Genomic DNA, 13,890 nt, shown 5'->3' with positions numbered 1-13,890 from the left:
GAAATACATTAGTATGAATAAAAACAAAAACATGTGAAAATAGTAGTAAATATTCACAAACTAAATAATGTAACAGGAGACCTACACTTTATCATATAGCATGTTACCATTACAGGGATCCCCAATCTCTGTAACAACAAAACATTCCTTTACGTGTCCACTGTAATTTAATTTTTAAATATCTGCCGACTAGACCCACCGTTTATTTGTTCCAACTGCCAATTTTTTATGTCAATCACTGAAACAGGGAGGTATTGTGCCCATACTGAGCTGACTCATTAAACACTCCCTTAAGAGCTATTCACTCCAGGCTTCCTTCTTGAGCTCAGGTTCAATGTGGATGTGGCTATGCTCAGTAAGATTCTCGGGTATAATCCTGGTACACTTTTCAGGTCCATGAACATTTCTCAGATGTTCTACCTTATCCATAGCCAGCCTTAACCACTGTTCAGCAGGAGGGAGTCAGGATCATGCACAGATCTAACATAATTACAGCCAAATTCATTATGACCTGTTACTTATTCTGTGCAGTCTTTAATGGGTAAGAATATGATGTATGCTAGCTTAAAAAAAAAATACTGGTAAGAGTCTCGGGATCTCAGGTTAGGACCCATTACCACATTTCATAATTAGCACTACACCACTCTAAGCAATTCAGAAAGACACATTACTAGATACATTACTAACTTGAGAGAGAGAGAGAGACTACATCTAAAACATATGAGGGTGGGGGGGTGGGAGGAGTAAAAAAAGAAGGGGGGAATGTTCTACATTTTCCTTTTTTTTTTTTTTTTTTTTTTAGAGAGAGCACGCATGAGCAGGCAGGGGGTGGGGGCTGAGGGAAAGGTAGAGATAATCTCAAGCAGGTTCCATGCCTAGCACAGAGCCCTATGCAGGGCTCGATCTCATAACCCTAAGATCATGACCTCAGCTGAAATCAAGAGTCAGCTGCTTAACTGACTGAGCCACCCAGGCGCCCCTACATTTTCAATAAAAATATGCAAGTCTCATATGTAACGTTAAGTTTTCCAAAAGCCATATTAAAAAAGTAAAAAGATAAAAATTAATTTAATAATATATATTTAACCCAACATATCTAAAATATCTTTTTAACAAGTAAAAAAATCAAGAAATCGTTGATATTTTACTTTTTTTTTTGAAGACTTTATTTATTTATTTGACAGAGAGAGACACAGCAAGAGAGGGAACACAAGCAGGGGGAGTGGGAGAGGGAGAAGCAGGCTTCCCGCTGAGCAGGGAGCCCGATGCGGGGCTCGATCCCAGGACCCGGGGATCATGACCTGAGCCAAAGGCAGACGCTTAAGGACTGAGCCACCCAGGCGCCCCGATGGTTTACTTTTCATTCCAAGTTCAAAATCTGGTGTATACTTTACACTTAGAGCACCCCTCAATTTGGACTAGTCACATTTCAGGTGCTCAATAGTCACACATAGCCAACGGCTATTCCATTGGAAAGTACAGGTCTAAAGTATACCCTGGAATATCCCACTTAAAAAATCTGGCACAAGTCCCCCAAGAATTAAAGGTCTCCCAAACCTGAACTTTCAAAATCTAAAATTTTGGGAATTTAAAAAGGACTGGGCTAGAAAGAGTACCATTATTGAAAAAAGCAAAAAATATCTGTAAGACATTTAGAAGAATGTCTCTTTATCTTTGTTTATAATGTTTAATTCTGGAGGCACCAGAAAAGGGGGCTGGGGGCAAACAAAAGGAGAAAAGGTCTCTAGGATAACCATTCTCATTCATCCATCTATACATCTACCCCTCCAACCATCCCCCCAGCCTTTCTTCTACTCACCAAATACTTATTATTCATTGCAATCAACTTGGCAGTCACTATCCACATTCTGGAGCTACATAGGTACATAAAAAGTCCTTCTCATGATTCCTTACACTTCCTTACTGGTATTTTTGAAATATACTCATGTATACTCTTTAACATGTCCAATGTAACATTGTAAAAGCAAAAGATTATACCAACAAACTAAATGTGTGTTAATAGAGCTCTTATTAAATAAGAACTTAATTAAATGGTACAGCTACATAATGGAATACTATGTAGCTCACAAATCAACCAGGTAGTACTATGTGTACAAATGAGGGAGAAAAACAAAACAACCCAACTGTATCAGTCACACTGTTAAAAAAACAAAACAAAACATGGTGCACCTGGGTGGCTCAGTGGATTGAGCACCCAACTCTTGGTTTTAGCTCAGGTCCTGATCTCAGGGTCCTGGGATCCAGCCCCAGATCGGGCTCCATGCTCAGGAGGAAGTCTGCTGGAGATTCTCTCCACCCCCCTCCTGCTGCATGGGTACTCTCTCTCTCTCTCTCTCAAATAAATAAATAAATCTTTAAAACAAACAAACGGGTGCCTGGGTGGCTCAGTCGTTAAGCGTCTGCCTTCAGCTCAGGTCATGATCCCAGGATCCTGGGACCGAGCCCCGCATCGGGCTCCCTGCTCCGCGGGAAGCCTGCTTCTCCCTCTCCCACTCCCCCTGCTTGTGTTCCCTCTCTCGCTGTGTCTCTCTCTGTCAAATAAATAAAATCTTTAAAAAACAAACAAACAAAAAACAGTGGGCAGAACCAAGTGTTAAAAAGAAAATAATTGGGGTGCCTGGCTGGTTCAGCTGGCAGAGCATGAGACTCTTGTTCTCGGGGTTGTGGGATCAAGCCCCATGTTGGGTGAAGAGATTACTTAAAAATAAAATCTTAAAAAAAAAATTAACAGATACACAGATATGTTTGCATATGCAGAGACCATCTGATGGGCCCACAGGAAAATAAGTTATTGCCTCTAAGGAGAAGACGTAGCAGGGACAGGAAAGGCAAAATTACTTTTCACTGAATATTCTTTTTAACCTTTTGAATTTTTGTCCCATATATATATATTACCTATTCAAAATATAAAGGAAAAGGTTTAATGCTCACCCTCAAAAACTCATGGTAAAGTTGGAGAGAAGACATAGCAACAAAAACTAGTAAAATGTGATGTAACATCAGTGTGCATGAAGTACAATAAAACAGGGGATGGCATGATTAAAACATTGCTTGGATGGCCGAAAGCAGAATTTGTCACATGGACTCTATTTATCCATAAAAATAAGCTATGAATGGTACCTACACCCTCAGACTAATTCATCCTACAAATGTCCTTTCCTGACACACCAAAGTAAAGTAAAATTGTCAGACTCCCAACATTCTACAAACCCCTTACCCTGGTATTGTTGACTCTGTACACAGCAGAGCTGTCGGTGATAGAAGTCTGAGTATCTCTGTAAAGGCCAGTTAACAACTATAAAAAAAAAAACAATTTGAGGAAAATCAGGATAAATACATAAATAGCAAACCTAAAGAGAGTAATTTTGTTCTAACTTTCCAATGGGTCAGGTCAAATAAATGAATGTTGCTTGCAACAACTGAAAAGGACGATATTGTTTTTTCCTTGTAGAAAAATCTAATTCATTGCATCTTCATTCCCCTCTTCACAATGAAAAACAAAAACAAAAACAAAAAACCTAGTTTCAAATGGTTAGTGGCCAAATTCACCAAACTTCCATAAACATTTTAATCATCACAAATGATTACAAATTATTTTTCTGTAGTGGAAAGGAAATAATTTATCCCCTCAAAAGGAATAATAAGAAAACCTCTGCTACTCTCCATAACAAAAAATCGTTTAAAATACTAAACAGATTAAGTATTAGTGAAAACATGGCTAAGTAGCCCAATATGTCAAAGAATCAACCTTTTAAAAAACTTCTTTGACAAGTTCTCAGACGAGTTTGTTACACAAGAATTATACACCCTATACAGATCACTGTCTTCCATCTCTTCAGCATCCTTGGCAACCACATGAAAGTAGTTACATAAAACCCTTAAATGGGATAAGGACTAAATGTCAGTATCTGGCAAGTGCAAGAAAATAGAAATGGTCAAGAAATTCCAGTTTATGAATTTTTCAAGAGCCTTTTCAAGTTTTTCAAGTCTTTCCAAGTGAATGAAGAATTAACTCGCCAATTGTGAGCGTCAGCTTCCTTTCCAAAATGAACTATGACCTCACAGGAATAATGGGATGGCCTAACATTTCCTATCAACTTTAGAAGAGCTTTAAATCAAAACATTTACTCTGACAAAGAGCAATGTCTTCCCAGAGTCACACAGGCCAACAAGAAGTACAGCTCTTTGACTGCTCCTTCTGCTCCGGATGAACTTCCAGAACACTGTGGAATAGAGAAAAACAACCAAAATTATGCCTTGATCATCAACAGTACGCCTGTATGGTGGTTGGGGTAGGGAAATTAACAGAAGTCTATCACAGAACACCTCATTCAGCTGGAACTTAACTTTTACTGTTTTTACCACCATTATAATCGTTACTGTTGTTGTTAGTGTTACCGGTGGGAGAGTCTGCGCTGAGTGAATGGAGGTCTGGGTTCTTGGATTCCCCATAAACGTGTGATGTTGTGCCCCCAGGCTTCTAATGTGTAACCTATTTATCAACGTCCTTGCCTCCAGCTCATGTCTAACCAACTGCCTACTCTATCATTAGGGACTCCACTGAGTGCCTGCCACTATCAACTGTCAACCTTTCCGTGTCTGCTGATTGTGGACTTCTCAAGTGCAATCTTGTCTTATTAACTGTGTATCCCCAACGCCCAGGACGCAAATTTGGGAGTAAAGACCGCGTGAGTCTTGGTAGTGAAAGCAAAGCAGAGGGGGCGGGGGGACTGCGCGCTTACAGGGGCCGATAAAGGAAGAGTAACCCGCGCCCCCAAGGACCAGCACGTCACTCCAAGGGTCGCAGGGGATCCTCTTTAATGCAGCGCTACTCCCGCTGTTTCAGGCAGCAAGGCAGGTTTGTATATGAGGTTGAGTCTCCGTCTCTAGATGCTCCCCCGGCGCCTTCGCCGCCCCGCGTCCGCGGTCTGCACAAGCCCAGTCCAAGCCCAGAACCCCGCCGCCTCTTTACCCAGCGTCAGCAGCACCGCGAGAAGCGCCGCCACGGCTGACAGCAGTGTTGGGTCCCCCTGCTGCAGCTCCTGCCGCAAGGAGTCTAGATAGGGCTGGAAGGCTCCGCCGACACTGCCGCCATTCGCCAACCGCCGGGAATCCGCGGAAGCCATGACTGAGATGCGTGGTCTCCAGCGCCGCGAAAGCGACGTGGCCCTGGACTCTGCGCAGGCGTCCGAAGCGGAGCATCACGGGAGTGGTAGTTCCTAAGTTATATTTCCTCCTTCAGGGGCCGGGGTCCCGAAGGTCCTGATGGGAGTCGCAGTTCTCTTGCACACTTTCCGCCGAACGAGCGGCGTTTCGCGGTATTTCACGAGTGACACTCTTATCCCTTAAGATATGAGTTAAATATCGCCGCCCTCTTCATGGGTGTTGACGGAATGATGGATGAATAAAATGAATGGCTTAAGAAATCTCCAGTGAGGATTTCCAGTCACTCCGTTCGCGAGGTGAGTTTCGTGAGGAGCTCAAGCCTTGCACAAACATTTCATCTGAGTATAATATGGCATGGATGTGACCGAGGATTACGGTGCGATATAGGAATACAGAAAGGGACTCCTAGTCCTTTACTGGTTCAGAGAAAAGCTCCTGGAGGAAAGTGAACGGAACTGAGCCATGAGGGATGGGTCAGCCTCTGCAGGTGTAAAAGGAGAAAGAGTACTCTGTGTAGAAGAAAACGAGCAATTCAGTGTCCTTGTACGGTAAATCTAGGGATGCAACTGAGATTTCGACATTGTGGGAAGCAGCTAGGAAAATCAGTGCGTGGGGGTGAAGCTGTTGAAAACTGCAGCAGTCATTCCTGCTCAGCGTGGACAGCCTCTACTCTGCCAGGCAGGCACGTGGGAGCAAAGTGGCCCGTGCTTCCAGCTTTTGCAGAGACGCCGGAAAGGGAAATGCTCCACTTTTCAAATTTCAGCAAGTAATGAAAAACATTAAAAACAAACAAACAAAAACTTGTCGCCCAAATAAAACACCTCAGTGGGGCACCTGGGTGGCTCAGTCGTTAAGCGTCTGCCTTCCGCTCAGGTCATGATCCCAGGGTCCTGGGATGGAGCCCCACGTTGGGCTCCCTGCTCAGCGGGGAGTCTGCTTCTCCCTCCCCCCCACCCCCCCGCTTGTGTTCCGTCTTTCGTTGTGTCTCTCTCTGTCAAATAAATAAAATCTTTAAAAAAAATAAAATAAAACACCTTAGGGGGCCGGAAGTGGCCCACTTAGGGGCTGTCAGTTTGCAGTCCCTAAGCTGATGTCATTTCAGCAGAAGTGGCAGGAGATGAAGCAGGAAAGGTTGGCAGGTACGACCTGAAGGGATTTTGTGCTATGCTGAGGAACCCAGACTTCATCCAGAATGAGATAAGGAGTTTCAGTTGGAGGTAACATAGATGACTGGCAGATAAATGGAGAACGGTGATTGGAGAGAGGAAAAGACTGAGGCAGAGAGACCAGCTGGGAGCTGTTGCAGTGTTTTGGTAAAAGATGCACAGGGTCTGAACCAGGAGTAGAGGTAGGTGCGGAAAGGAGGCCACAGATTTGAAAGATGTGGAGAAGGAAAATATATAGGATGTGGTGATTAATTGGGTATGCTGAGTTAAGATGGAGAGTTACCAAAACTGCATCTGAAGCAGTTGGTGTGGGGTACTGAAAAGATCAGAGTGCATAAAGTGAATTAGAGAGGGACTTTGGGGCTGAGGGCATAACCAAATGAAAATTGCCTCTCTTTTCTATATATTGAGTTTCAGGTGCCTCTGGGAGTTCTAAAATCTTATATTAAGCAGTTGATAGAATAAACAGATGTAAAGTTTCAGCAATGCTATATTTTCATCTGAGTTTCAGGCATAAATAAATGGTCATTAAAATCAGGGACAGAAAGAAAAGTGAGGAGAAAGAAACCCACAAATATGCCTAAGAAGGAAGAGTCAGTGACACAGGAGTTAGACATGTCCTGGAAGTGGTCAGCAGCATCTCTTGTAACAGAGGGGCTCCTGTGATGAGGGCTTGAATGAAAAGTGAACTCAGAGGGAACAGTGAGGTGGGGGGGGGGGTAGGGGCATGGGTATGGAAGCAAGACTGGTAGATGGAGAAGAGGATGGATAATGATGAAAATTGCTGCCATTAATGAGTGTTTGCTATTCCAGGCACTGTTTTAAATCATTTTAATTTGTTAATTTGCTTAATCCTCACAGCAACCCATTATTCCAATTTTACAGAGGCAAATGAGGCAGGGGTTAAGTAACTTATCCATTAAGCCCAGGCAGTGGTCTTCTTTATGCTTAACTCTATGCTCTAACGTAGTACAATTCATTCTCCAGGCATTTCATTGATAAATGTAGGCAAATAGGGACTCCAGATTAAGAAAGGATGTTTAGGATGTGAGGTTATAAAAAGTAAACCAACTATTTTATTTTAAATTAGCATTATCAATTAAAACTATCAGAAATGACAGTAATTTTACCATATTCTCTTTTTCTTTCTTTCTTATTGTACCCCACACCAACCCTGCTTTGTATCCACCACCCACCGTGTACATGCATACACACACACAGACACACACACACAGAGCTCCTTTATAATAACCATTGATTCCTCTGCTAGGAGCTAGAAGTGCAGGGAAGGAGGAAGGGCCAAATGGGAGAACACCTACCATGACTGTCCCAACCGTGTAAGAATTTTTAGTCAGAGCTATGTGAATGAGAAAGTTCTGCCTAGGTGGTGAAGTTTGGGAATGATGAAGGGAAGACAGTTTTAACAAGACACAGACTTTTTTTTTTTCAGTATGTTTCCTGGGTAAAGACAGAAGAAATGTACACAGAAGAAATGTGGGAAGGTGGTGCCATTCTCAAGAATGAGAGCAGGAGAGGATCAGCTGCTTTCTTGTCCTCTCACATCTGCACCAACACACACTTCCAGGAGGTGTGTGGAGATGAACCCAGAGGAAGAACAGGCAGATACTGACTACTGCTTGCTGAAAGTGTTGTGCTTCTTCATTCAAATAGCAAATGGAGAGTTACAATGAAATAAATATAGTGACACAATTTTTCCCTTTTTTCCATTAATTAAAATGTCTCATTCACCAGACACATTTTCCCCTCTTCTATTCCCAGTAGCTCCAAAGCATGGTGGAAACGATCTCAGACTCAGGGACACCAGTCACATGATTGGTGAGTGGTCAGCCGTATCAAGTGCAGTTAACAGACTCAGGATTGAAAGAATTAAAATTGGTTTTCATAGTTGACAGATGGGCAGTGACCTTGGCCAGGGTAGCTGCAGGGAAGTGAGTGGAGCAAAAGACTGGTTTGTGTGTTTTCAACCATTAATAAGTGAGGCGTGGGAAGAGTGAGGAGATAGGAGAGGGATTACTGTGGGAATCAGGGTCAAGCGATAATTTTCAGATGTTCCAGTGGTTCACTTTTCCGACCCACTAGAATCAGGACCTGATTCAAGTATAGCCTTCTCCATCTGGTATGGCTCCACCTTTTGGATTTTAAGATCTGTGGAAAGTGCAGGCCTCCAGGAAGTTCTGTGGGGCAGAGAAGAGAGGTAGGACAGCTGATCCTCTCCTGCTCTATATTCTTTTTCTGTACTCCCTTGAACACTCCATCTCAATATCCTCCTTCCTGCCCCATCCCTTGCAACACACACACACACACAACCCAGCCACATACACTTGATTCTATTATAATAACCATGCAGACCCCTTTCAGAAAGAATTTCTACTTGAACTGTACCTAGGAGGTGTGGCTATGGCACCACAGCCAAAGCTGTGGAAGGGGTCAGATGAACATTGAGCTCTGAAGGAAGGGCTCAGTGCACATGTATTAGTCAGATAGTATTAAAAAAAATCCTTCCAGGCCAAACATTTAGAAAACAATGAAGTGTTTAAAAGATAACACCAATAATAATTTTTATTTTATATTCTACAGAGGTACCACCGCCAAACTGTGAAACCAAACAAACCACTCAGACCAGCGAGACCCAGAGGGAAGCTTATGGGTCACGAGAGCTCCCTTCTCCATCTGGTATGGCTCCACCTTTTGGATTTTAAGGTCTGTGGAAAGTGCAGGCCTCCAGGAGTTCTGTGGGGCAGAGAAGAGAGGTAGGACAGTCAAAAATCTACCTATATTTATTTTCTGTTGAGTGAATGAATAGTTAAGCCTGATACAAAAGCACTCAGACCCATTGGGGTCTGATAGGTGGACGAGGCCATTCTCCCAGTGGCCTTCTCCACTTGCCTGCACAGCTCCTGTGTCTTTCTGGACAGTACCATGCACCAAGGATGGTAACATGGTTTCCCTGCCCTGTATCGTTCCCCACCTTGTGTCTCATAGGCAGGGCTCCCACACTTAAATCCATGTAGCTGGGAGGAGTCTGGTAGGACTGTCCTCTCTGATCTCCTTAGAGAGGTGAAGAACTAATAAAACAAGCACCTAGAACATGCCAGTTTCCATGCTAGGGGCTGGAGAAGGAGCAGAGAATAGCAAAGCCAAACTTTCTCCCCTTATGGAGGATATAGGGTAGGTGAATGTAACCTACGTGCTCACAGCAGTGGCTCTGGGTAAGCACGTTCCTTACATTGGAATTATGGGGCCCTGGCACAGACTCGCTGAATCAGTATTCCCCAGGGCCTGGGAATCAGTGTTTTAAGGACCGTGGCTCACTTATATGCACACAAAAGTTAGAGCACAATCTCCCTCCATTCACATGTTCTTCTCCCACATCTTCCAAATGACTTTAAATGATTAAATGATGTCCAACATAGTAATAGTGCAAAGGTGTGTTTTATTGTATTGTAATGCTTAGAAAACCGGTGTTCTAGATGAGCAGTAGGTATGGCAACTTTATGGTTATAAAACTTGTCATTGTTCAAGCTCACAAGAGTAGCGCTGTGTAAAAGAACTTCCTACAATGATGGAAATGTTTGCTCACCTATCTGGAGCTGCGTGTAGCTATTGAACACTTGAATTGTGGCTGGTGTGGCTAAGGAACTAAATTTTTAATTTTGATTAATTTAAATTTAAATTTAAATCACCATAGGTAATTAGAGGCTACTGTATTTATTGGATGATGCAGCTCTGTATAAAAAGGAGTTTACTGCGGAGCAATGGGCATGGGCACATACAACCTCTTCCTTGTCTTAGTAATAACATGGAATTTCTTCATGTCTGGGCAGTTCATTACCTTAGTGCCCTGAGCCTGTGTCTGCCTTACCATCTATCTACCCATACAAGTAGCCTTTCACACGTGCTGGGATTACGGTGTTATCTCATCATCTCATCTTGCCCATTTCCATTGTTCATCCCCGGAGGGCCACAGCCCACTCCTCCTAATCTACCCACCACCCAGAATTGCTCCCCCTCCCTCCCCGTGTTTGCTTGGCAGCTTCCCCCCGTGCTGTTCCCCCTACTCACTCGAGGTGGAGCATTGTCTCAGGTTAGCAACAGCCCTGACATACTGTGCTCCTAAGTAAGATTCATATGTTGTGCTGTCTGGAAGTTTGGCCAAACATGTTGTGTCGTCCCTGAACAGAAGGTCCTTGGTTTCTGAGTGGAACAAACAAAACCTGCCCGGGCAGTCGATTCCACTTCTTCCAAACAAAAACTGTCAAATGGATGAAACATGAATGAGGACCTGTGGCAGTGAGCAGTTGAGAATCCAAGGACAGGGTTGAGGGGGATAAAAGCTGGGAACCAGCCCCAAGAAGAAAGGGAGCTGCAGAGGATGCCTCAGGATGTTTCCATTTCCTTCACCTGGCATTCACCCATTTTGCCCCAGCTTCATGCTTTCTTGAGGCCCCAGCATCCTCTATAGGGTCCATCCTGGTCTCACCTCCTCTGGGAAGTCCCTCCCACCCACCCGGTCACTCCTTCCCCATTTCATTGGCTATGGCCTTGGGGACTGCTTCCAGGAAATGAGAGAACAGAAATGTGTCCCTTCCAAGTATTACTGTCAAGAAAGATATTAAATGTGAGCCCCCCCCCACCCAATGAGGGGTGGTACAGGTAGTTGTTAAATTTCATGTTTGACTGCATCTTTGATCCTATCTTGGGCAAGAGGCTTAACTCTAGGCCTTGTAGGATTATAAGTGAAATCATGATTATGAAAAGTTTAACATTCCATCTAGCACCTAAGAAATGTTCATTAAATGCTAATTATTATTATCATTTACCTTAAGAGGGCTCACAAAGATATGCTATCTTAATTAAAAAGAAAAAAAGAAAACTAATGGCAGGCAGGAAGCTGTTGTGGAGGGGAAAGTGGTGTTTGTAGGTAGAGGACTCTTCTAATTAAAATATTCAGGCAGCCTCTCCACCCCACCCCCACCTCCCTGGCAAGGCTGGCCCTGGGTTGATTGTTCTCCCCAGAGGACAAGCTCCCTCAGGATAGGGATCCTGTGTTTCTCTGGCTGTTGGAATGGTTCTCAGTCTGACCTGTCCATAGGTCAGATTCTCTAAACAAGAGAAATACATTTCCTTTCATGACTTATATCATGGAGGACTGGCACACAGGATCACTCTCCTTCATTTTCAAAAAGGATAGAGGTGGAGAAAATGAGGGTACCACAGAGCAAGGTCAAGGGTGAGCAAGAAAGCAGATGTGTGGACCCAAAAGCAGGTGGATCACATGGGAACTAATCTGCAGTGACCCGGAGTTATAAGTAGAGCTGGGCCTAAGAAATCCAGTTCCACAATCCACGGCCTCCCGATCCTAGTTTCCAGAAAAAGAATGCTTGAGTATGGGCTGCACTTGGCACTGAACTCCCCCAAATCATCCATACCCACCCAGGAGGAAAGAATGGGAGGCCCTGGCTGGTCCATACCTGCTGCTGAAGTAATGTTTCCCTAACACAAGATGCCTTATCTTTCCGTGAGACCACAGCATGATTTGGGGCCCTGGCTAGGAAACAGTCAGTATTGTCTGTCACAGGCTTCCTTTTGCCATCAGGGCACAGCAGCTCAAAGTCTTTTTCCTTCAGATTCTTAGCCCAATCTTCAGTGTTCCTTCCTGGGGACAGAGAAGGTGGGTCAGTCACAGCTTACAGCTTTGGTTAAGGTGCCCTCATTGAGGGGATGTGACCAACCCACTGACTTGTGAAGGACCTGGGGCCATTGGCCAGCAGAAGTACACACACTGGGGTCACAGTGATGGGGAGAGGAAGAGACACTCACATGTCCATAGGTCAGATTCAACTCACACTCAACCAGGAATTCCTAGCAACCACTCCTTCCAAACTGCCCCACCCAACCAGGAGAAAGTGAGTTATATTCTTGGATGATGTTCAAAAACATCTTCATTTCTACTAAATTCCAAAGCATCTGGACTTCTTACTCTAGCACATGAAGAATGTGACCCTCTAAGCAGGCTGATAATCTCTGTGTAATACCATCTGGCATTAGCAAGCAAAAGAACTTAACCAGAGGCCCTTTTGCAAGCTGGACAAGTGTTCTAAATCTGACACGCTCATACTGGTTCTACATGAAAATGTGCACATGCCTCTGTGCATACGGATCCATATTCTGTTCTTAGCTCCTAGCTTCATCATTTCTGTATTCTCTCTGAAAAAAAGAAAATCTCACCCATTTTCAGGGTTTCAGCTCCTTCCTCCTGAGGCAATTCTCAAATATGTTTTCCCAATTTTTAGTTCTCATCTAAAAGGCAGGATTGCAAATCTTTTTCTTCATTTAATTTTCATTTAATTTTTTTATCTAATTGAACTACTACTATGTGACTTCACTATCATAAAATTGTATATTATATATAAAATAAAAATACCTCTTTGCCTACTCTCCCCAAATATATATTTACAGTTTTAATAGAAAACTCCAAATTGCCTGTGTCTCTCCCACAAGTAACTACACACACCTTTGCTCACCTTCTAATATTTCTCCTTCCCTTTCTTACCAGTCCCTCCAACTCAGCTCCTTCCAAATGAAACCCACCATCATTCTCGCCAAACCAATTCTGTTCCACTTCATAATGTAAGAATTTACTCAACACTATGTTTCATGCCCTCTGTAAGCCGCAGTCTTATTGGAGGGGGAAAATAGCACACATACCAAAAATAACAATTCTGGATACAGATAATAATAACATTTTATATTTTGCAGAGCACACTTTAAATGCTGTGTCAGCTGAACCAGCTTGGTGAGAACATATTCATTAGGGAGAGCTGGCTGGAGGAGGCATGGTTTTAGGCGTGTAACGTTTGTTACATGTACTAACCACTGTACTGACCACCAAGAGACTAATCTAGGCCTGACTGGCAGGGCATATGATAAAGTCCTCAATAGGGACAGAGAAGAGGAGTGGATTTTGAGAGAAATATGAGGAGTTTGGACTTACAGAGGTTGAGGTTGCAGTGCCAGTGAGCTTTGTATATAAATGACCACATGGCAAATAGAGGCTCTGGGATGTTATTTAGATGGGAGGTTAGGCCTCTGCTCTACATTCCTGTCAGGGGGTAAGGCTTTTGGAGTCATTGCAGGGTAGAGAGGTGAAGCCAAGAGAGAGAAGCCCTATTCAGAGGAGTAAAAAAAAAAAAAAAAAAAAAATTAAGGGATAACAAAGAACCAATCTTAGGGTAACACTCAGGTAGTAGGAAAAAGGACAGCCTTTAAAGGAAAAAGCATAAATAATAGGAGAGAAGAAAGAAAAATTAGCCAACACAGTATTCCTTCAAGTAAGTACTTAGCAGCTTGTATGTGCCACTTACTATAGTTAGTGTTGGGATATGAGAGTAGGAAAAAGGAGCTCAAAAGAGTTTCTGTGGCCACAATTTATTACAGAATGAGATGAACTCAATAATACTAGCCGCAGGGACAGAAGATGCTATTGTGGGATGGATGCCATCTGAGAAGGCTTCTT

At 43.3% G+C, this 13,890-nt stretch overlaps 1 protein-coding gene across 1 annotated transcript in view; it reads right to left on the bottom strand.

Annotated features, from left to right (window-relative positions):
- The window catches only part of LOC118003867 (serotransferrin-like), a 54,042-nt gene that overhangs the window by 16,392 nt on the left and 23,760 nt on the right, over positions 1–13,890 (bottom strand). The window contains 8 exon segments of the mRNA XM_034994943.1: positions 3,239–3,316; positions 4,150–4,244; positions 4,994–5,164; positions 5,167–5,240; positions 6,710–6,716; positions 7,981–7,989; positions 10,437–10,626; positions 11,846–12,030. Of these exon segments, the coding sequence (XP_034850834.1) occupies positions 3,239–3,316; positions 4,150–4,244; positions 4,994–5,164; positions 5,167–5,240; positions 6,710–6,716; positions 7,981–7,989; positions 10,437–10,626; positions 11,846–12,030 (809 nt within the window).

This window comes from Mirounga leonina, unplaced genomic scaffold (assembly GCF_011800145.1).
Source record: "Mirounga leonina isolate KUSES-001 unplaced genomic scaffold, KU_Mleo_1.0 Mir_115, whole genome shotgun sequence".
NCBI lineage: Eukaryota > Metazoa > Chordata > Mammalia > Carnivora > Phocidae > Mirounga > Mirounga leonina.
The sequence above is the reverse complement of the archived record's forward strand: the minus strand, read 5'-3'. Positions and strand labels throughout refer to the sequence as shown.